The sequence below is a fragment of the Lutra lutra genome, chromosome 3, assembly GCF_902655055.1.
Source record: "Lutra lutra chromosome 3, mLutLut1.2, whole genome shotgun sequence".
NCBI classification, from domain to species: domain Eukaryota; kingdom Metazoa; phylum Chordata; class Mammalia; order Carnivora; family Mustelidae; genus Lutra; species Lutra lutra.
The window spans coordinates 11,607,447-11,628,536 of record NC_062280.1 but is presented as its reverse complement, the minus strand read 5'-3'; the positions used below and the strand labels follow the sequence as shown (position 1 = coordinate 11,628,536).

Below are 21,090 nucleotides of genomic sequence, written 5' to 3'. Positions count from 1 at the left end.
TCCCTGGGACTGAAGCGATCTATAGAAAATAGAAAAACAAATGGCTATTTTGCAGGAGGGGAGGGAAAGAGAGCGTTAATACACTGGGCTCCACAAGTCAGCTGTGGATTATAATAACCCAACCCAACCCAAAGAGCCCAAGGATTTTCATCTGGGACGAGGGTCCCCAGACCGTTGGTGACATCTTCCCTTAAGCTGCAGTAGAGAACTGACCGGGGAAAAGCAATCAGTTTATGTTTGGTTTGTGGGAGGGAACACGGTCTGGAAGATCATCAAAATTTTATTGTATGAATGCTTCAAACTGATGTAAATAACGAGGCTGAGCTCTTAAGTGACAAAACTTGGAATCAAAGAGAGAACCAGACAGAACAGCATCTTGGGCATTTTCCTTCTGACATTCTCTTCCTGGGCCTCACGACTGCATTTTAATACCTACGTCTGAAGTCAAAGGCAGTGGTAGGTCAGGTATAGAACGAGCCTGCATAAATGGAACTCATTTGGCTTCGTGTGTGGACTTTGAGAAACGTTCAAAAAGAGAGACACAAAGCCACAAGAGGGAGAAAGTGGGTCTTTGGCCATAACTTCTACCATCTGCTCTACTTTCGCTGAAGTTCCTTTGAGGCTTCAAGCATAATTCCCCCGTTTTGCATTTGGTCTTCCAGGCAGGTGAAGGGAATGGCTTGGCGTTGCTGTTCCCGAATCTTCTGCTTTCCCACTGCCCTATTCTGGAGCTGCCGGTGCTCTCGGTATAGCTGAAAGAACATGGCCCAGAGAAAAATCAGACCACAAAGAGTATAGCATGGGAATGTGTACACAGGATGGAGAAGACTGCCTAACCTAGCGAGGTGTAATCCTTTCATAAAATCAGGTGACTGTAACAGGGAAATGGCAATGTTTTCTTGGCTATCACCAAATAAAACAATATTGGTTCCCGGGGAAATTCAATGCAGAGGGGTAAGAGACCTCTTTCTCTGAGTCATCCTAAGGGGTCTCCGCATTTGGTGTGACACCGTGTGTCCCTGAAGCAGCAAACAAAGACCGAAGGACACGGTCTCTGAGTCTCTTTTACTGTACCCTGAACCAACACAACGTCACACCTCAGGGACAGTATGATGAAAAGTTCCACCTGCCTGAGCAGATCCCTGAGTGGAAGGCTTTGAAGTGACCTCTGGTAGATAGTCCTTGTCATCTCTACCCATCTTGCCCAGCTTAGGAGCCTCCGGTGTAGGGATGGAGTGTAGAACAGCTGATGAAAATGTTTTCAGGAAATGCTTTCTAAAATTCAGAAAAACTTCATTGGTGATGAAGTCATGTAAGGTTCCCTGTGTTATTTTGTCTTAAGAAATGGGTCTCAGAGAATAATGTGATCTGAGCTTCAAGTTCTAGGTCCCCTTCAGTGATCTGCAGCATGAGCTGACAGAGACAGCAGGATCAGCAATTCCCACATCAGAATAGAGCAAACATTTGTTAAGTTGTTTTAAGCAACTTATATGCAGTATTTCATTCAGTCCTCAGTTTGATGACGTAGCTGTTGATTTTATGCCCATTTGACAGATAGGGAAAATGAAGTTCAGAAAGGTGAGTTAACTTTCCCCAGGTTTCACTGCTAGTAAACAGCAAAGACAGAATTGACTTACTGTATAGGTTAAAAGTCCCAAAGCACACTACTTCATAGCGCCCCAATATTTAGATTTTAAGAATGTTCAATAGTTATTGAACTTATCATTGTAGGATGATGGATACTATTGTCTAAATAAAAATTTTTGAAAGCGTTTTCTGCACTAGGTCCAAGCCCACACTAGCATAACCTCCTTAAAAGTGGTCATAGTTTTACTTTTCTCTCTATCACACTCCTACACCCAACATCTTCTTGACATGAGATTTCTCTGAGGAGGATGTAGGCAGTGTTCCAGATCCTTCTTTATTGTCATCCCATCCAGTTTCTCTTGGAGAGGAGAATCCCTAGACTCCAGCTTCAGGGGGAGGGGGCATGACTAGAGCAAAATGAACCATATGTTCTGGAAGCACACCCTTCTTCTAGAGTGGCCAGCAAGAGAGACTTGCTTCACCATATCCTCCCGCCCACTCCCACAAACACAAGGCAGAGAAAAAGTCGACTCACCTTAGCCAGCAGGGATTTCTTAGATCATGATGCTAAACCCAGAGGATTGAGTTAAATGAATAGAAAGCTCTGGAAGGCAAAGATGTTCAATTTTTCTTGGAGTAAGGGGAGGGAACAGGAAAAACAAAGTAGCCAATACGCAGTTGGGTTTAGAATGCATGATAGTAAATCTTCCCTGTCATTCAATGCCATTCACCCATAAGGAGTGCCAGGGGAGAGGAAGTCCGAGATTTGTTTTTATTCATTTCTTTTCAGCTTTGCTGTAGATACTGTTGTGTGTGGTAATTCCTAGGCAAATGTTACAATGTAGAGTTTCTCAAGGCAATTTAGTTGGCATTTTTAACGGGACTTGGATGAAAAGTCTTTGTCCTCAAAAACCTATTCAGTGATTGAGGCTGGAAGGAGTCTGGCTTTGAAATCCTCTTCTGTGAAACCAAACACAATCTGAGCAGCATTATTGTCATTATCTAGAGCAGCATGGTTGTCATTAGTTTCATGAGTTGGCTGTAAACCTTCGCAGGTGTAGGCCACAGGAAGGTCTCAGCCCCTCCCAGGCGGGAGGTCACTAGAACCCACAGACCACAGAGACCCCTTGTGAGATCCACAGCAAGTGCTAGGCTTCGGGGACACTGCCAAGCTATCAGGGCCCTGGAGCAGGATTCATGGGGTTGCATCTGAACACAAATGTGCCTGTTCTGTTTCCTACCCCCACCCAACAAGCCTCCTTTATCCCTCCTGCTCCCATTGTTGTATAGAGGTTAACCGCAAACTTGGTCTTTTTTAACTTCTATAAGGTTGAAATTGGAAGGACGAATAAAACGACAGAGTGGGAGAGAAGCAAGTTGATCAACTGAATGGTCTCTGCGTCATTCCTTTATGAATTTCTGTAAGCAATGCTTCTGAATTGTCAGTTTTATCAGCCAAATAAATGTTTGCATGGGTATGATAGTATAAATATTGCACATTTCAGCCAACCTATGTTTTTCCTTCTTCTCCCCAATTCCCAATGGAGTTTGAAGAAGGGAAATCAATAAATCAATTGGTAGCTTGTCCAATACCCATTTCAATGACATCACAGCACCATTTGCTAAAGATCAGACGTGAGTTACGGAAAGAGACCGAGACATTTCCATTTGATAATGTATCTCTTTGCCTTTTTGAACCAGATACAGAAAAGGAATAGTGGAGTGTCCGTGTAAATAAAAATGTTTATGTTGACCTTATCAAAAAATAAATTGTGGAGAGAATGATAGCATATAATTTATATCACAGGGTTTATTACAAACCCAGTGGGGAGTGTTTTCTACACTTATATTTTATTCAAAAAAAATTCTACTGTGGCTGACTCAACTTTTTAGAAATTAGATTTTTATTTTTTCAAATCTGATTTTAGAAATGTATGTGTTATTTCCCTTTGGTCCTTAGAAATGACATCAGAATTTAATACCTTCAAACCCTATAAACAAACGCATGCACTAAATTAGCTCTGATTTTTTGGAGGTAAATTACACAACTTAGAAGAATGCCTTTTTAAAAAAAGAATGCCTTTATAGTACCAGACATCCTGTCTTTTTTGGTACTGTTTTGTTCATTCATTCATATATTTGCATATATCCCATGTTCTTAAGTTGGGATAAAACAATTTTGTTTAGTCTTTCCCCAAAATGCTTCAAATGCTATATGTAACTTCACTTCTAAAATTCAGCCTCCCTTGAATCAACTGTAATGTTCTTTTCACATAGACCTGGCAGATTTTGCTATTGTTGCAATATTATTAAAGGAGTATGTCTTACTAGGAACCCTTAAATATGTGCGAATATATTAATAATGACAAAGATAGTGACAACAGCAAAATGCATTTCTGGTCCAAACTGAACTGGACTGAGAGTCAGAAGAGGAGAACTAGTCTCACCTCAGCATTCAGGGTCTTTCTCACCTAGAGTGTGAATCTGTGCCTGGTCTCTACTCAGCGCAAGTTCTCACCAGTAAACTACAACCATTAGACTATGTGGTCTTTAAGTTTCCTTCCAACTGTGAAATTCTTTGCTTATAGGATTCTGTCTGAAGACCTTTGATACCCTGGCCTTCTGAGTTGCAGATTCCGAAGGATGGCTTTTTGGGGAAGGAGAGCTTGCAGACTCTATCTGGGGGAACCTTCTCCAGAAAGAATCTGGCCCTGGGGCTCAGGTGTTCAACCCCTCTGGGCACAGTAGAGTGGTCTGTGGGTTCACCGCCCAGCTAACTTCTTTCCCCTTGGCCCTGGATTCGGGGTGTTCTCTAGACATTGGTCGTATCTTAAAACGAAAGTTCTGAGCCCTGACTTAAGTACATGCAGTCAGAAGGGGCAGAACTCCTTGGTACTGTTACTGCAGGAAAGTGTCCTCTGAGATGCTCTTTTGTGCTAGGACCGTCTAAAAGCTTCCTGGACGACTTGGAAACAATGAGAAGGGATTAGATCACCTAATATGTAAAAAAAAAAAAAAAAAAAATTAAGAGCTCAGGAACAGTTCTTAACCGCTGCAATGTTTTTTTTCCTCCAGTTGGATATGGTCAAAGGAGGTGACCTCACCTACAAATTTCCTTGACTATATTTGGACCTAAAGAATATACTTCGGTCTTGTCTAGCTTCTTCGCTGTGCAACAACCGGGACCCGGGAGCAAGGCTCGGCCCTGCGTTCCCCTCCCCTGCCGGCAGTCCTCCGCGGAAGCGCAGGTGAAAGGCCGCCGCGTTCCGGGTTGCGGCCGGCGGCAGGGCCGACCCGAGAGGCCCGGACGCGGGCTGGCCTGGCGCCCGAGGTGCTCCCCCTACCGGGAGTCCGGAGCAGTGCTGGCGGCCGGGCCCCGGGTGGCACGCAGCCGCCTGCCTGCCGCCGGCTCCTTCGCGGCTTCGCGGGTGGGATCAGCGAGCTGCCGCCGGCGGGGTCGACCAGTCCAGGGCGGAAGCGCTCGGCCCGGGTAACGAGCATTTTCCTGCATAAGCAATTAGCTGTGAATAAACATCTGAAACGGCGGCTCCGTAAACCGAGGGCCCGCCGCGCGCCTCCAGCGGGCGGGGCTGTGTGGGGGGTGGGGCGGGATGGTAAGATTCGAGGCCAGGGAAGGCAGGGGGTGGGGGACCGTGCAGGGAGGTGCCCCGACACGCGCTCCCCGAGTTCAGAGGCGCTTCTTAAGTTACCAACAAAGTCAGGGCCGACCCCGGAGAGGCAACCGACCGTCCGGTGCCACGCGCCCTCTCCCCGCCCGGGATCTGCGCGCGCGCCGCAGGTAGCCGGTGCAGTCTACCCCGACACCAGATGCCCTTGGAAACCCGGATTCGGGGAGCGAGTGCCTCTGCGGGGCGCAGCCACTTTGCACCCGTCGGCCCAGATACAATCGATAGTTAACTGGGGTCTTCGAGTGTCTCAAGTCAAGGTGAGCAGAGGAGACCTCCAGCCTCCGGCCCTCGTCTTCGCGACTTCTTGCCCTGGTCTTGGGTCCCAGTACAGCCCCGAAGGCAAAGCCGTTTGGGGTGACAGATGCGGGGCGAATTTGTTTCCAAGTGGGAGGACGCTTGCACGTGCTCGGGGACGCCCGCTCGCTGAGGGTGCGCGCCGCAGGAGCGCGGCCCAGGTGGCCGCTCCGGCGCAGGTTTGGAGGAGGAGGATTTTGCTGGGCCCGAACGGCTCTCGGTCCTGCCACAGTGGGCTCTGCCCTGGGTTCTTCCGGGCGCGCCGACAGCGGGTAGGGAACAGAATACCTAAGAGCAGTCACCTGGGAAGCCGAATCTGCGAAGTCTGGTCCAATCCTCGGGGCATTTCGTGTAGAATAAGCTGTTGGAATATAGCAGCTATACACCTATCTACAAAGATAAGGACACGGAAAAAAACAAAAGACTGTAAAAGGGTGAAGGTTTGATCCGTCATACTGCGTCTTGCCTTTGCCTTCTCTGCAGGCAGAGAGCTGTCCTGAAGGTGGCAGGAGGCGCGGTGGGTGTCACCCCACCACCTGGCACCTCTGAGGTCATGACCTACCCCCCTGACCCTGGTGGAAACCCTCCAGCTTGGTTCTCCTGAGGCCCTTATGCTCACTCTTGGCATCCACGGCTGTGACAGGGCCTCATCTAAGCGCCCTGGTGGGTGTCCGCAGTCGGCCTCACTTCAGACCAAATTCCAAGGAGTCCAGGGAAAGGAAGGTCAATGTTCTGGCGTGGCAGGCTGCTCCCCCGGGAGGCCTTGGGCACAGGGTCCAGGGCTTGTAACCTGAGGGTGGAGAAGGTGACCTCAGCTCCGATCTCAACGGCCTTTCCAGTGTGGGGCTCTCCCTAGGTCAAGGGCACCAGGGTAGACTGTAAGGACCTTCTCCAGCCACCGGTGCTTCCTTGCCCGCCTGCACTGAGCAGGAGCCGAGAGAACTGATGTCTTTTCAACACACTGTGTGTACGCAGTCGGAGTGAACTGGTTTGGGGGTCTCTGGGGGGTTTGGGAGTTGGGGGACGGAGAGATTCGTTTTCGACCTGCTTCTGTCTTCCCTTTTCCTTTTCAGAATATACCAAGGCTTTGAAGGTTGGGCTCTTACAAAGACGGACTTTATAACACCCCCCTCCCCGATTTTTCTTGAAGGTGTTGCATTATCCCCCAACCACCCCACCTTTCTCTAACCTGCTCCTCCTCCCACTTTCCCGGAAACTGTGGGTAATATGTGGGAAAAGCAACTTAGCCCGGTGTCTCTAGCAGAGCTGCAAGTTGAGTGCGAAGAGGCTTCTCTGCACGGTTTGGTGTTTCTAAAGTTGCTAATATACCCATAGCAAAGTAGCTGAGCTTGCTGGCCAGTAAGACGCCGTGTCCCCGCGCACTGGAGCTGTGTGCACTTCGCACGAGGAAGGTCTGGCCTTACCGTCTGTGCGCTCCAGGCCCTTGGAACCAGCCCAGAGCCAGGATGGGGCTCCTAAGGCAGTAGGAAAACGCAGACTCGTAATTTCACTCCTTTATCCTCCCCCCCCCCACCACCACTTTTTGTTTTTTGTTTTGTATTGTCTTTTCCTTTTTGTAGACGGGCTGTGTGATGGGTAGGTAGTCCGGAAGCTGCGATGTAGGAGTTGTGGGAGATCCCGGAGCTGGCCCTTCTGGATTTAGGAACAGTCTGGGAGAGGAGGAAGGTCAAAGGGGCATCCGCTTCCTTCGAACCAGGACGTGGTTTACTTTCCGCAGGCTGCGGGCGGGGAGAGCTCCGAGCCGAGGGCTCCGCAGAATGTCTCTTAGAGCAGGTAATTTCTGCGGCGGGGTCGAGAGCTGGTGACTGACACTTTCGGTGACAGCCACCAGGCCGGGCAGCACCCTTTCCGATTATCAAGATGATTAACCTCCGGGCCTTGCCTCTGGTCAGATCTCCGCTCCCCTCTCACCTTTTCTCTCACGCGGATTAGGGGGCGCTCCTTTCAAAAGAGGACCGGAGAGTCGCGGCCATGGAACTTCCTTAGCTCCGTGTGGCCTTGCATCTGAGCAGGGCTGGGGGAGAAGGGGGCAACATGCATATCCGTCCCTTCCCGTCGCCTACCTAGCCGAGCCCGGTTCACTGGGCCAGTCCCCCGCGGTCCCCCGGGTCACCTCCCCCGGCAACCACTTGTCTGAAACTTACCAGATTCCAACCTTAAGGCAGGAAAAAAAGTGTTTCATATACAAACCGATCAGGGTATTTGCAGATAATTGCGAATGTCAAATACTGGGGCGTGATGACAAAGTGCAGAGATTGCCAGGACCCAGCTCCGCCTGAGGGGCGGGGGCTGCTGGCAGGGCTCCCGGGCCACCTCACGCCTGCTCAGAGGAGGAGAGGGGGCAGCATCCGCAGCTGCCTACAGACCATTTAACGGAGGTGGGTGTTTCTTCGACCCCTCTGCTGTGGAGCTGATTCATGGACTCGTCCACTGCGTCCACACTTGAGCCCCAGCGCGGGAAGGCGCTGACGCGGTGAATACAGCACTAGCCCAACTCTCCCTACACCCACAGGCACACACAAACACCCCAGGCAAGATGCACGCATTATGGGGGTTACTGGGCCTCAGTTGGATGCTAAGGCCCAAAGCCCTGCCAGGCAGCTTTACCGGAGCTCATGCCAGACTGTCACCCTCTGCTGCCTGACAACAGGGGGGAGGGGCGAGTCACAGGCTACTTTGCGGCCAACTGCTGCACCCGTCTAGTACCGGCATTAGTCCTTTACAGAAATAAAAACAATTTTTTAAAAAAGGCCCCTAAAACTCAACTCTCCAACCTAATTCTGTCCCCTGTGCAGGAGGCCGAGGAGGGGGTTTGTCCTGGGAGCCTTAGCACACACAGCCTCCGCAGCTGACCCCGTCAAGGCCTTGGCAGCAGCAAAGGTTGCTGCTCCCATCAGCTTTCAGGACAACTCCCCTGACACTGCCCCCCACCCCCCAACATGCTCAGAATGTTTCAAGCTCCCAAATCCTATCTATCTACATATATATATGGTTACCCTTGTTGGATTCCAAATCTACTGAAAACCGAGGGGATGGATTATAGATGGTATGATGAAGTTAGTGGCAGGTCCGCAGCTTTCCAGGGGTCAGAACCGCAGCGGGGGGGGGGCAGCAACGTGGGTGCTACCCCTGGGGGATGGGAGAGGAGCAGATGAGATGCACACACCCCATAAGGTGTCATGACAAGTAAGGCAGGCAACACAGGGCTCTGGCTCCGGAGTCCTGGGTAGCTGGACAACACCAGGGGAGGGGAGGAGGCTGAGAGACCTTTGACACGCTCACTAGCCCCTTTCCTTTTCGAGGGCTGAAAAAGTGGTGGGATATTCCAGAAAGTCTGGGAGGGGGGAGTAAGCGGATTGGGAGGGGATAAGAGGGAGGATGGGTAACTGCTCACGCTAGGGCAGCTGGGCTGCCAAGGGAGGAAAGTTCAGGAGGGCAAATTGGGACGTCTGTCAGGCGTCCCTGTCCCCAACCCAACCCTCAGCCTCCCCACCCCCCTTTCATTGAGCTCCTGAAGTCATTGTATCCTGGAAGCCCTTAAAGTTTTACACTCCAGTTGTCTGAGGTTTCTGATGATGACAAATTAGAAAAAGGCTTCTGCTGCAGCCCAGCACCTGAGTCAGAGAGTTGGGGGGAGGTAGGATACTGGATGCTCAACTAGGGAAAAGGAAAATCTTGCCTCTCTGGCTTTCTCTGCTGGGTTGGGGCAAAGGAGAGCAGAGGACAAGGGCTTGGGGCTAGGGAGCGGTTTGGTAGCCAGGAAGCGGGACCCAGAGAAGTTCAGGGCCAGGCTCCTCAGCTAAAGGTCCCCAGCAGTGCTCTGTGTGTTCAGCCTTTCTTGCCCTGACCAGGAAGGCCTTGATCTTGCCGAAAGACCCAACTGGGGGGTCATTGGGACAAGCAGGGTGACTAGATTTGTGGGAGAGACTTGTTCAGGTCCAGTGAGGTGGGTGTAGATGGACAACAGCATCTATTGCCAGCCTGGGCAGCCAACCGGGACCCGCAAGAGTAAGATGTGATTCTATTTGACTTTCTAAATCAAAATGCATTGATTGGGGCCCGAAGAGTTCACGGCACATAACTGTCTTAATTAAACCTGCTGTAAACAGACAAATCACTTCTCCTCTTGCACATAGAGCTCTGGGAGATCGCACAGGGTCTGGCAGAAGCTAGGCTTGAGGGATGCTCTTTAAAGAAAGGAGTGTAAATGAGGCAAAGAAAAAAAAAAAAAGTAGAGCTTCTACGACCTTAGAAAACAGCTTAACTGAAACCCAAACTCGAAACAGCTAGAAGGTATGGGGTAAGGGGAGATCCTTAAAAGCCTGGGACAACCTGGTTGATGGAGCAGCTCCATGGGGACCCCCAGACCAGGGTGAGACCTGCCGGGGAAGCCCGGGGAGGGAAAGGGAGGCCCCAGGTTGTTTGGGGAGGCTGAGGTGCTCAACGCTGAGGCTCTGAGTTACCCCACTCAGCCCTGCGCTTTCCTTCCCAATCCTTCCATCTTTCCCTGCCACTGTTCTCGACTTCTGGCACTCGGAGGACAGCGCGGAGAGGACACGTCCTCCCTTAAGGTGGTCAGCGTGGGGGACAAGGGGCCGCTGCGGTGAGTGCCCTTAGCACGGAGCCCCTATGGTGGGGCGCTAGGAGCCTGGTGAGGGCAAGACTGGAGGGTATGGGTGGGAACAGGAGCTCAACCCGAGCAAATGGGAAGGGAAGTTGTCTGTAATCCTCTGGGAAAGCGGGAAACGGGGCGTATACACCCATAGCCCAAGGTTCACTCCCTCTTCAGCCAAGTGCCGACACCGCGGCGCGATCTCAAGAAGCTGGATGAGGGTCAGGCGCTCTGGTACCATCAGCCCGCGGGTGCGGAGGAGAGCTTGGGGAAGTGGCGGCGCTGGGAAGGGCCCGCAAGACGCCCTTTCTGCCCGGAATATGCAAAGGGCTGGGTCTACCTCCGAAAAATTCGGGGCCTCCGGAAGTTACCTGGCAGAAAGGGACCCTCGAGCTGACTTTGGGTCTCACAGCCTGAAACCAGACGATCTAGGGGGAGCTCATGGATTTTCTAACTAAAAGTGAAAAGGAGAAGTTCTCCATAATATGTAAACACTGAAGATACGAGCGCACAGGTTTGGGTGTGTTCCTGGGAACTTGGGGAGCTGCCTCCTCCACCCTCCATGGTTTGCAAACTTGAATTCTCATTGCTTTTCATTGACTAGCTTCTGACCCCAAGAGTAATCTGATTCAGAAATACTCTTCATTTCGTTAGGCTGACGTTAGCAGGCACTGGTTATGTTGTATCTGGTGGGGAATTTAAGTTCAGTTAAATTTAAGCATAATGCTTTTCGAAAAAGTCTTTTAAAAGATTTTTTTACTCCCATATAGCAAATGAAAACATATATATATGTATATATATACATACATATATAAGATTGGAGAGAAACATGCTTAGATTGCCTTTAGATTTTTGAGATTTTGTATAGGCGCCAACAACTCTGTGGACACAAACGAATGGGCTATTTGCAGTTATTATTCATGAAAGGTCTTTTATATTTTTAAATTGAGGCATGGATACCAGGTGGAAAAAAATCTTTATGACTAAGAACATGCTTTCGAAAAGATTAGAAAATTTAAACAAAAATTTAGAGTGCATGCTAGTATAGAAGTCTTTACTGAAAACAACAGATACCGCTACCATCCAGGAGTTGAAGTCAAAATGTAGTAAAAGTTAATTAAAATGCAAACTATTAGGGAAGCACTGCAAATGTCTTTGTCACAACCAAAAGGAAAAATCTTTAGAAACCTCCCTCCCTTGTTTCATACTTGTGTTGTTAGACTTGAATTATTGTCAACATTTTTCTCTTCTGAAATAACAACAGTTCACCTTTCAAAACTCTCCACCGCACAGCGACAATGACGATTGTTCTTCAGCGAAGAAGGACTTTTGAAACAAACAACTTCTTTCACATACTCACACTTGCACACCCCACACAAACGCACACACAGTTGCCTTTTTTTTTTTTTTTTTAAACGTGGCTTTTGAATGAGAGAGAGAGAGGAGAGAGACAGACTAGGAAACTCGAGCTTAGGTAACCAACGAACCCAATTACTAGGCTTTATTGATACTAAAAGGAAAAGTTCCCCTCGTAAAATTTCTCTGAGCTTATTAGTTATTTAAATCAGCCCCAGGGCTGGACGAGCGACGCCGCAGGCACCCACTGTCGGCTTCTGGAGGTGAGCAGACGTCGTCCGCGTGCTGACCCGCCGCCTCTCGCCCGGCACTTGGCACAGGGGGCAAAGGCGGGCGCAGCGAGCTGAGGTGAGCCACTTGGCGCGAGGGCCGGGCCTGGCACGCTTGGAGGTAGCTCCGCGTGGCCTACGGGTATTAGAATTTAGAAGCGAACAGGTCACGGCCAATGATGAGGGTGTGGGTGAGCAGGCCAGGCGGACAATGGGCACCGGAACTCAGCGCGCTGGTGGAGCTGCTGCGCCGCGGGCATGGCTGGGCACCCGCCCCTGCGGCCCCGGCGACAGCACGCCGGTTCTCGTCCCTAACCTGGCGACCCGCAAGAGTGCGATCGCTCGGGCCTCCAGAGCTCACTTCTGTTCTGTGTGGGGCTAAGAGTTTTGTAATTGGATAGGCACCAGGTGAATTTACACCTTTCTGGGCCGTTGTCCCTTTTAGTAGCTGACAGTCCCAAAATGTGTGTGTGTGTGCGTGCGGGCGCGCGTGTTAACAGTTGAATTTATTAAAATAAGCCCCAGCCTACCCACTGAAGTCCTCTGAGACCGACATGGGGGCTCTCTCCAAATCTGACGTAGCGCTGGGGCAGCTCGAGGTGATGCCTAGCTCAGCTGGGTTTGGCCGCGGGGCCCCGAGGCAAGGCGCGGCGGGGCCGGGAAGAACCGAGCCCCAGGACACTGCTGTCACAGGCACCCGGGAGTTAACCCGGGGGTCAAGACTAGCCGGGCTAAGAGAGTTTCCGTGGGTCTTCGTGAGACGGGGAGAACAGGCGAGTCACCAGCCCAGGAAACCCCCTGTATTCCTTGCCACTCCAGAAAGGTCTGGACCGCCAAACAGACCGACCCCCCGCTTCGTCCTCGATCCCAGTAAGTGCCTGGCACCTTGGGTCCCGCAGCAGGCTTTCTCGCTCTCTCCCGCGCGGCTCTAGACCAGCTCGGGCCCAAGGTCGCTGGACGCTCCCGGAGCCGCTGGGGCTCGGGCCGCCCCGCACCGCGTACCTGGGCCCGCGCGCCCCTGCTGCGGGTGGGCGCCAATTTCAGCACGCAGGCTGCCCTGCCTGTAGTTTAGGGCACGGGTGGGACGCGGTGGCCTGGACTTTCCAGATATGCTTTTCTTTACAAGGGGTTGGGACGCCGCCGAGGTTTTGCTCGCCGGGCGGGTTTTTGTGTAGGGTGGTCAGATTGCGATCCCGGCCGGGGACCTGCCCATCCCCCGCGGCATCCTTAACCCGAGGAACTGGGGCGACGCGGAAGGGCCGGGTCCCGGACGCCGCGGACTGAACAGGCGCAGCCGGTTTCTGTCGCAGCCCACGCGGTGGCGCTGTCGGAAGAGGACGCCTGATCTCCGGTGCGGGACCCGGGCGGTGACCGGGGCTCCGAGGCGACGGGGCCTTCAGGATGAGTCGAGGTCGCGGGGTTCTTCGTCGCTACCACGGGTCCCAGGATTAGAGATGGGACAGACCCCGTCTTCCTTGTTCGGTGTTTCCAGACAGAAAAACGCAGCGGGTCGGAGCCAGACTCCGGGCTCAAACCCCGGCCGCCCGGGGTTGGGGCGGGGAGGCCGCGACAGCTCCTGCGGGCGTTTTCCGTTTTCGGTCCCCCATAGCCTTGTTACTGGTCGTTTAAAGTCGATTTCTATTTTAAAAAACTAGTTTAGCAGGGCAGTCAAGTCCTGCCTGCGATGCTGCAGGAGATCCAGCCACTAAGCTCTAGACTCTGAAAAAGAGTGAAAAGGATCCAGGAGCCTGGGGGCGTTGTCATGTGTCGCTCGGAGCTTGTGCTCTGTGCCGCAGCCTCCGCCTTCCTGGCCTTCCCAGCCTGCGCCGCGGAGAAAGCACGTCCACACCTTCAGCCAGAGGCTCCCTTACCTTCAGATCATGTCCCTTCGCTTTCCGTACTCGGGGCAGGCAGTGCCCACCCCCGACGCCTTCTCCCACTCCCTGTATTTGGGACCCCAGTGCACAAAGCTCCCAGTCCTCGCCTAAGGCAGCTCCTGGGCCGACCTTCGCGTGTCCCCTCCCGTCCTCTGGGCGTCTGCATTGTCTGTTCCCCTGATTCCCGACCCTCCGACCTCCTGGGTGCTCAGCTCACTATCTAATGCAAACTAGTTGTCCGCCACGCACCCCCAGTCCGCCGCCTCCCTGGGACTCGTCTCTCCGTCCCGGCCTCGGGGGCTCGTTCATCTGAGGATGGGAGCAGGACCTTCACCGCCCGTACCTTAGGCGGCCCGACGGCTTCCTCGCCGCTCCGCCCCCGCCCAGGCCCTAGAGCTGCTGGGGGAGCCAGCAGTAATTTATCTTTGCCAGGCGCGGGTTGGGATTTGTCGGGCTCTGATGCCAACGAGGAAGGCGTGCGGATAACGAAGTAAGTGTCCCCCGCCCCTGAGCTCTGGTCAGTCCCCCAGAAGCCCCGGGGCAGTCTGGGAAAGGGCTCGAGCCCACCCTGGTTGATCCGCCTTCTAGGCGCGTTCCCCTCGGGGCGTTCTGGCCCCGGGTCCCAGTCCCCTTGGCACATCCATTTCCAATCCATGCCTGGGGCAGTTATGCGGTCCGTGAACAAGTTGGTCGCCCAACTCTCCCCGGACAGTCCGCGGCGGAAATTGGCTTCAGAACTGGTGTGGGCTTCATTTGAAAGAAACGATTCCCTCCCGCCCTCCTCTCGCCCCCAGCAGAGCAAGCGCCCCGGGCTGGGGGGGCAGGGGCGGAGAGGGGGAGAGGCAGGCCTGCGTGGGTTCCTGGGAGCCATAGAAGGCTTTCGACGCTGGCAATTTCCCGTGGAGTTTTTCTTATGCGTACGAGAGTGGAGGGAAAACGCGGCACAACTTCCCCATGCTCTCTAAGAGGCAGCGCACCGCCGGAGGGCCTCTGCGCCTGGGCGACCAGACTTGAAATCCAGGAAGCCTGGTGATGGTTGCTGGGCCCTCAGAGGTGGTGGGTGGCCCCGCTGAGGGCCGGCGTTCCACTCCCGGCACCCGGTACCCTACGCCCGGGCAGTCGGGCCTAGGCCGTCCTGCGCGGTCATTGGGAAAGGAGGGCTGGCCACAGTCAAGAGCTAGCACAGTAGAACCTCCGTGTCCAGAGAGAGAAATCAAGAAATGTTGCCATTAAAAGTGCAGGCCATAAAGGAGAAGAAAAGGCCTGACAAGAGATAGAGAGAAAAGGGGAGAACATGAAAATAGCAAAAACATGCATATTTAAGCCCAGCGCATAAAGATCCGTTGATTTTTAAAATAACAAATCTCAGTGTGATTATGAAAGACAGGCGACCTTTGACTAAATGACATATGAAAAAAATTGGGGGTGGGGAGGAGGGGGAAAAAGTCTTAGATTCCCGACAGAAACGTCAGTGAGAAGCAAGATGAGGGATAAAAATGTCCCCCAATGTGAACTTTATGCTTTGAGCACTGGGGCAAACTATCTGTATAAAAATGCATTTTCGATCAAATTTTTTAAAAAAACACGTAATTAAAACCAATTCTTTTCTTGAGTGTGATTTTGTTTTAAAAAATGTTTGGAAATAAACCACTTGAGGAATATAAAACGAAACCAAACAAAACTTTTGAATCATAATTTATTTACTGTTTTAAAAACTAGAAAGTCTTAGCAAAAGATAAAAATGTTATTTCAAATTTCTTATTGTCGAAATTAAACATGGTGAAAATAATTGCTTACTTCAGTTGAAATAAGGTCAATACAAAAATTGTGCAGTAAAAAGCTTATGTAATTTCAAACAGAAAAGGCCTTTATTAGGGACAAAACTCAGGGGGGGGAAAACATACCACGCATATATCACAGAACTTTCTAGAATTCTCCTTTTTTAAATCAGAAGAAATTTGTAAAATGTGTTAGTAAACACAAATCTGCAAATATTAAAAATATATTTCTGGTAATAACTCATAGTTTCCGTATTTTCTTTCATGCTAAACGCACCTTTATACATTTTGAGTTCTTTTGTCCAAAATGATAGTTTTGGTCACTACCAAAAATGGACAAGAAGAAACTCTAATAATGAGAAAATCAATTAATTTAAAAGGGTGCAGAGTCTGAAAACAAACTAGCCACCATGTACATTTAATTGTACTTAATTGTATACTTTATTTAAGTCACCCTTCTCAGGGGTTTAATAATTTAGAATCAATAGTTCCCTTCAAAACATAATAAAATATTTACACTTATAAAATATTAACTCATTAACAATACTGCTGTGTTGTTTATAAGAGTGTGACTGAAGTCCCATAATTATGCTGTTGACATAAGCATGTGAGGTTAGCGAAGTGATCTCCTTCGCAAATGTAAATGAAGATCTTCAGACAGTGGTGTTTATAAAATAGCTCATTAATGACTTAAGATTGATCGCTCCAACCATTCGCATCATCAGATATAATAATAGTGACGAATCAGACAGGAAAGATCCTGGCTAAACCATTTGCATTTTTTTTTCCAGAAGTACTGAAGTCCTAATATCACCATTTCTTCTAAGTTCCTGGACACTGATCCGCAGGAGGATTCTGCAGTTCAACACCAAGGTAAGGAAAGAAACAGCATTATTATCGTTGTTAAGATATTTATAAGAATTGCGCCTCTCCCCATTTTGAAAACGGGCTCAAACTTTGACAGTGGTAGTTCTTTGTGCAAAACCCCCTTCCCAATCCGACGTGAAAGCACAGATTAAAAAAAAAAAAAGTTTGTTGATCAAACTTACAGTTTGTTTCTTTGCAGCCAAAAACCTTTAGCTATACCACCACGAGTTGGTTTACTTGAGCCCTTTGTTCTCACAGACTTCGATTTGTGCATTTTCTCTAACCCGTACGTTCTGGGAAGTGGGGGAGATGGGGTTTGGGGAATAAAAAACAGGGAAAAGAAATGCTGCCTAAAACTCCCAGGGTGGCTCCCCGAAGGTCTACTCTCAAGCTCGCTTCCTTTCTCCCGCCGGGCTCCGACCGCTTCCCGGGTTGCCTCGGGCTCCTTTGGAACTTGGTGGGCGGCGCCTGGGTGCGGGGTTCTCCGGGATCTGGGCGTTGAGACTTAGGCCGGGGCAGGTTTGGTTTCTGGGACCCTTTCTCTTCCAGAGGCTCCCTCGCCTCCCAGGCCTCCGCTCTGAGGGGACGGCTGCGCGCACGCCGCCCACCGGGTAGGTGCGGCAAGTAGACGGCGGCCTACCTCCGGACACCCTAGGCTGACGCGGCTTCCCGCTGTCTGTGCACCGGCCCAAGAATTCCAGAATTACCCCCGGAGCGCGTTTCCCAAAACCGAATTTAGTTTGGCCCTCTGGCGCCGCCGTACAGCCGATACTTCTTAAGGGGGACCGGCGGCTCAGGCGGCGAGATGGTGCGGAGTTCTCCGCGTCCAGGGGTTTAGGAAGGAGACACCAGGTGCGCGGTAGGGTCTGGAGGTGCCGCCAGGAGAGGGGCTTCACCGGCCTCAAGGCGGGCGGGGACGCGTCCTCATTTTCCCGCCCAAGGTCGGCACAGCGAGTGTAAGCCGGCGCCCCGGGCGTCTTGCGGGGGCCGCGGCTCCTGCCCACGTGCTTTTCTTTAAGGAGGTCCCGCACCGAAGCGGGACCTCAGGGACAAAAGCGTGGCCGGAGCTCGGCCTGCTCCGCTAGTGCCTGCGCCACCTTAAAGGAGCACCGCGGCTGGAGTCGGGCTGCGGGCGGCCGCGGCCGCGGGAGTCGGCAAAAGTTTGTGGCTCAGTTACACCTTCGCGGGACCTGCTGTGGACGCCCCCGCGCGGCCTCCTCCGGGACGAGGAGACCGGGTCCTCATCGCACGCTCCGCCCGTACTCGAAGCCTAGTGCCTGAGCCGCCTGGGTCCCAGGAGTCCACGACCCGCAGCTGGAGGACAGGCAGCCCCACCGCCCTCACAGCCTCCGCGTCACGGCCTCCAGGCGGCCCGGGCTGAGCTGCTCGAGATGTCGCCGGCGCCGCGAGCGCTCCAGGGACGTCATCCAGGGATGCCCCCCGCCCTGCGCCCCCACGCAGCCCCCTCTCCTGTCCACCCGCAGCCCGGCGGGCCGTGCCGGTACTCCTGCCACTCAGGACACCCGGGCTATTGTTCTGGACCCACCGCCGCGCCGGCTCTGAGGGAGAAGCGGCCTTCGCCGCGCGTCCTGCGGCGCGGCGGGCCCGGACGGCCGGCTCCGCGCGAAGGGGGAGCTCAGAGGCAACGGGAAAGTTGCTCGCAGGGGCGGAGGCGGTGGGTGGTGGGCGGAGGCGGTGGGTGGGGGGAGGCGATAGCCCTCCTATCTCCAAGTCGAAAGTACTCCGCGCAGTTAGCAGAACCCGGAGCCGAGGCATCCGCGGTCGCCGACTGCGCGTCGGTCTGCGCCTCCGCCGGGAAACGAGGCAACCAGCGCCTGCCTTGTCGCCGCCGCCTCCGCGCCGGGACGAGTGCGCCTCGGAGCTGGGCGAGGCGGCCGCGCCCAGGACCCGCCGCGAGGAGGAGGACCGGACTCGAGCCCCGGCGCCCGCCTGCACCCGGGCGCACCCACCCGCCGGCCTCGGCCACCGCCTCGCGCGGCACTCGCTTCTCTGCCATCGGTTCTCTGCCGCCCCACGCGCGCGGTCCTCGCCACACCGCTCTGCTACAGCCGACTCTCCCCTACCTCCTCCGCCCTCCTCCCTGCCTCCCACCCGCCCCTCGCCAGTCCCTCTGCCTCCTCCTCAGCCCCGCCGCTGTTTGGGTCGCCGGGCTCACAGCGATTGATTGATTGATGTTTAATTTCCTGCCAGGCGGGGCCCCCCTCCCCCCGCACCTCCCCAGCCCTCCTCCCCGCCCCCCACTCTCCTCCTTCATTGCGGTGGACCAGTCTGGCTTGGGTTTAGATCTTTCCCCCCCAACCCCCATCCCGAAATAACCCAGAGACTTCCCCTACCCCCACCCCAAATTATTATTTTGAAGGCGCTAGATCTGGGACGGAAAGGGGGAGGGGGAGAAATCGGAAACCGAGGACAACCCACAAAAGGACTCACTTTGCCTGATGACTCAACGCAACTAATAATCATCTCCCTCTCAGTGTATCTCTCTCTGCGGCTTGTCAGTGAGTCCGGCTCCGGCTGCTGGCGGGCGGCGGCCGAGAGTGAGAGGCTGGAGGTGACAGCTTGGGCAGCCGCCGCGTTTCCTCCCGCGCGCGGTCTCGGTCCCTGCGCCTTCTCGGCTCTCGGTGACACCGGCCCTAAGGCTCCGGCCGCGCCTCCTCGCGAACTAGCAGACCCGCGAAGCGGCAGCACCGTCCGCCTCCGCCTCCTCCCAGTCCTCAGCCCTTTCTCTCCAGAACGGGTCCTCCTTCCCGAAGGTGTGAAAAGGCTTTTTCAGTCTCCTTCTCTCTTTTCCCCTCCTCCGCCGTCTCCTCCCCCGCTCGCTCGGGTGCCCCTTTGGAGGAACCCTCCTTTCCCTCTCCTCCTCCTCCCCCCCCTACCCCCCCCCCCCCCATCATCATCATCATAACAACCATCTCTGCACTAGAAGACATCCTGACCCAGGACCTTAAACGTTAGGACCTGGGAAAGAGGAAAAGGGGAAGGAGTAAAGAGGAAAGAAGGACTAGGAGAACACCGCAAGGCAAAGCACCAGAAACTTTCCACCCTGGATTCTCTACTTTTGCTCCATGGACAGAGCCTCAGCCAGCCAAGTTACAGACAGACCGTGAGCAGTAAGTACGCAGGGCGAGGACTCCACGCCAAGCTCGGGAGTTCGGGGGAAGCCCCGGGTCCGGCTAAGTTCCCTCCCGGCAGCTCTCGCCCTCTCGGACAGCGCGGCCGAGGGAGCGCGGGCGGAATTTTCGGCCGCAGCCCTCCCGCTCGGTCCGTGCACCTCTCGCGTCTCTCCTCTCACCTCCCCTCTGCCACCCCCACCTCGTCTCCTCGACACGCGGCTCCTCTCCTGGCGAGAGCGCCCTCGAGGATTCCTAGCGCACTTTGCAGTGCAGGGTTCCTGCTTCTCGGGGATGGCAGTGGCAATGCGAGTGCCGTCTCATCAGGTGTTTCCTCCTCTTCCGCCGCCCCCCAAAAATCCAGGGGTGCCGAGACCCGCGGGTTCCTGGAGGAGCGCGCTGCCAGCCAAGAGACCCAGAGGAAAACTTTTTGGAGAAATTTTTAAATTGGGGTTCATCGGCTGCTCCTTGACTTAATAATTTAAATGCTTTTTGCTTCTGTTTTATGCTGAAGAGCTTTTTAAAAATCACTTAAGATCGGAAGAACAGGAGGACGTTTCAAAATAATAACGATTGTAGCCCCCGCCATTGCGGCGAAGGTGATTACGGAGAGTATTCTGGTGAATACCTCGAAACGTTTTTGGACGCTCATTAGTGCGGAATTGGGGTTGGTTTTGTGCAAAGTGTGTTTGTGTCTCAAGACTTGCTCGGTAGAGGTAAAAGCGGGGATTCAAGGAGTCCTTACGCCAGGCCTTTGGCTCCTGCCCCGCCATTCAATACAGTACATTCCTCATGTGGTTAATTCGGTTTCTCACGGACTTGGGTACATCCCCACTCCCTCCTCGAGTGGGTGACATGTCTTTTTATGAAGTTCACTTCTTCCGCAACCCTGACCCCCACACGGCGAGGCTGTCTCCTCCGAGGTCGGCTTATGCCAACCCTGTCCCAATGAATGGGCCACTTCTGGGCGCCCCTGGGCGCTGGCCTGCTGGCCGTCGCCGAGTGCTGACTCCTGGAGAAGGACTGGGCAGTGTCGCAGCTCCTCGAGCTTCCTTGGGGCCGCCCAGTGTAAGGTGGGGACCCGCTTCCCGGCTCGGGCCCCTCAGGCAGCGTGGGAGGAAGTTTGTGTGGCTGTGGTGCAGCGCTCTGCCACTGGCCTGAACGTCTATCACGTGTGTGAGCGGTTTTCCCTCTTTTTTCTCCCTCCCCCTTCCCTACCCCCCGCCCCCTCCCTAGGTCCCTGCGCGTTTTATTGCGACCTGCCGGTGGGAACTTTGTCTCCGAGTCGGAGCAGCATGGAGCGGCGGAGCGAGAGCCCGTGTCTGCGGGACAGCCCCGACCGGCGGAGCGGCAGCCCCGACGTCAAGGGGCCTCCCCCGGTGAAGGTGGCCCGGCTGGAGCAGAACGGCAGCCCCATGGGAGCCCGCGGGAGGCCCAACGGCGCCGTGGCCAAGGCCGTGGGAGGTAACAGCCCGGAGCGGGGAGGCGCGCGCAGCCCCGCGGCCCGGCGATAATGGCCCGGGTGTCAGGGTTCAGGTTGATTAGGCGCTGTCGCGGTGTAGGATTACAGGAAGTGAATTCCAGGTTGCCAAATAATGCCCCCGTCGCC

The 21,090-nt window shown here is 53.6% G+C and overlaps 1 protein-coding gene and 1 pseudogene across 3 annotated transcripts in view; one reads left to right on the top strand and one right to left on the bottom strand.

The window, feature by feature from the left end:
* Window positions 1-5,047: 5,047 nt before the first annotated feature.
* Window positions 5,048-8,303, bottom strand: LOC125095505 (uncharacterized; annotated as a pseudogene).
* A 7,937-nt stretch (window positions 8,304-16,240) lies between these two features.
* The window catches only part of SATB2 (SATB homeobox 2), a 189,280-nt gene continuing 184,430 nt past the window's right edge, over window positions 16,241-21,090 (top strand). The window contains exons 1-2 of one of the 3 annotated variants that reach the window (XM_047722385.1): window positions 16,241-16,356; window positions 20,718-20,945. In XM_047722385.1, the coding sequence (XP_047578341.1) occupies window positions 20,777-20,945 (169 nt within the window). In that variant the 5' untranslated portion in view covers window positions 16,241-16,356; window positions 20,718-20,776. Of the gene's footprint in view, window positions 16,357-19,351; window positions 19,482-20,717; window positions 20,946-21,090 lie in introns of those variants that run through there. The other 2 variants (XM_047722384.1, XM_047722386.1) reach the window with 2 other exon arrangements.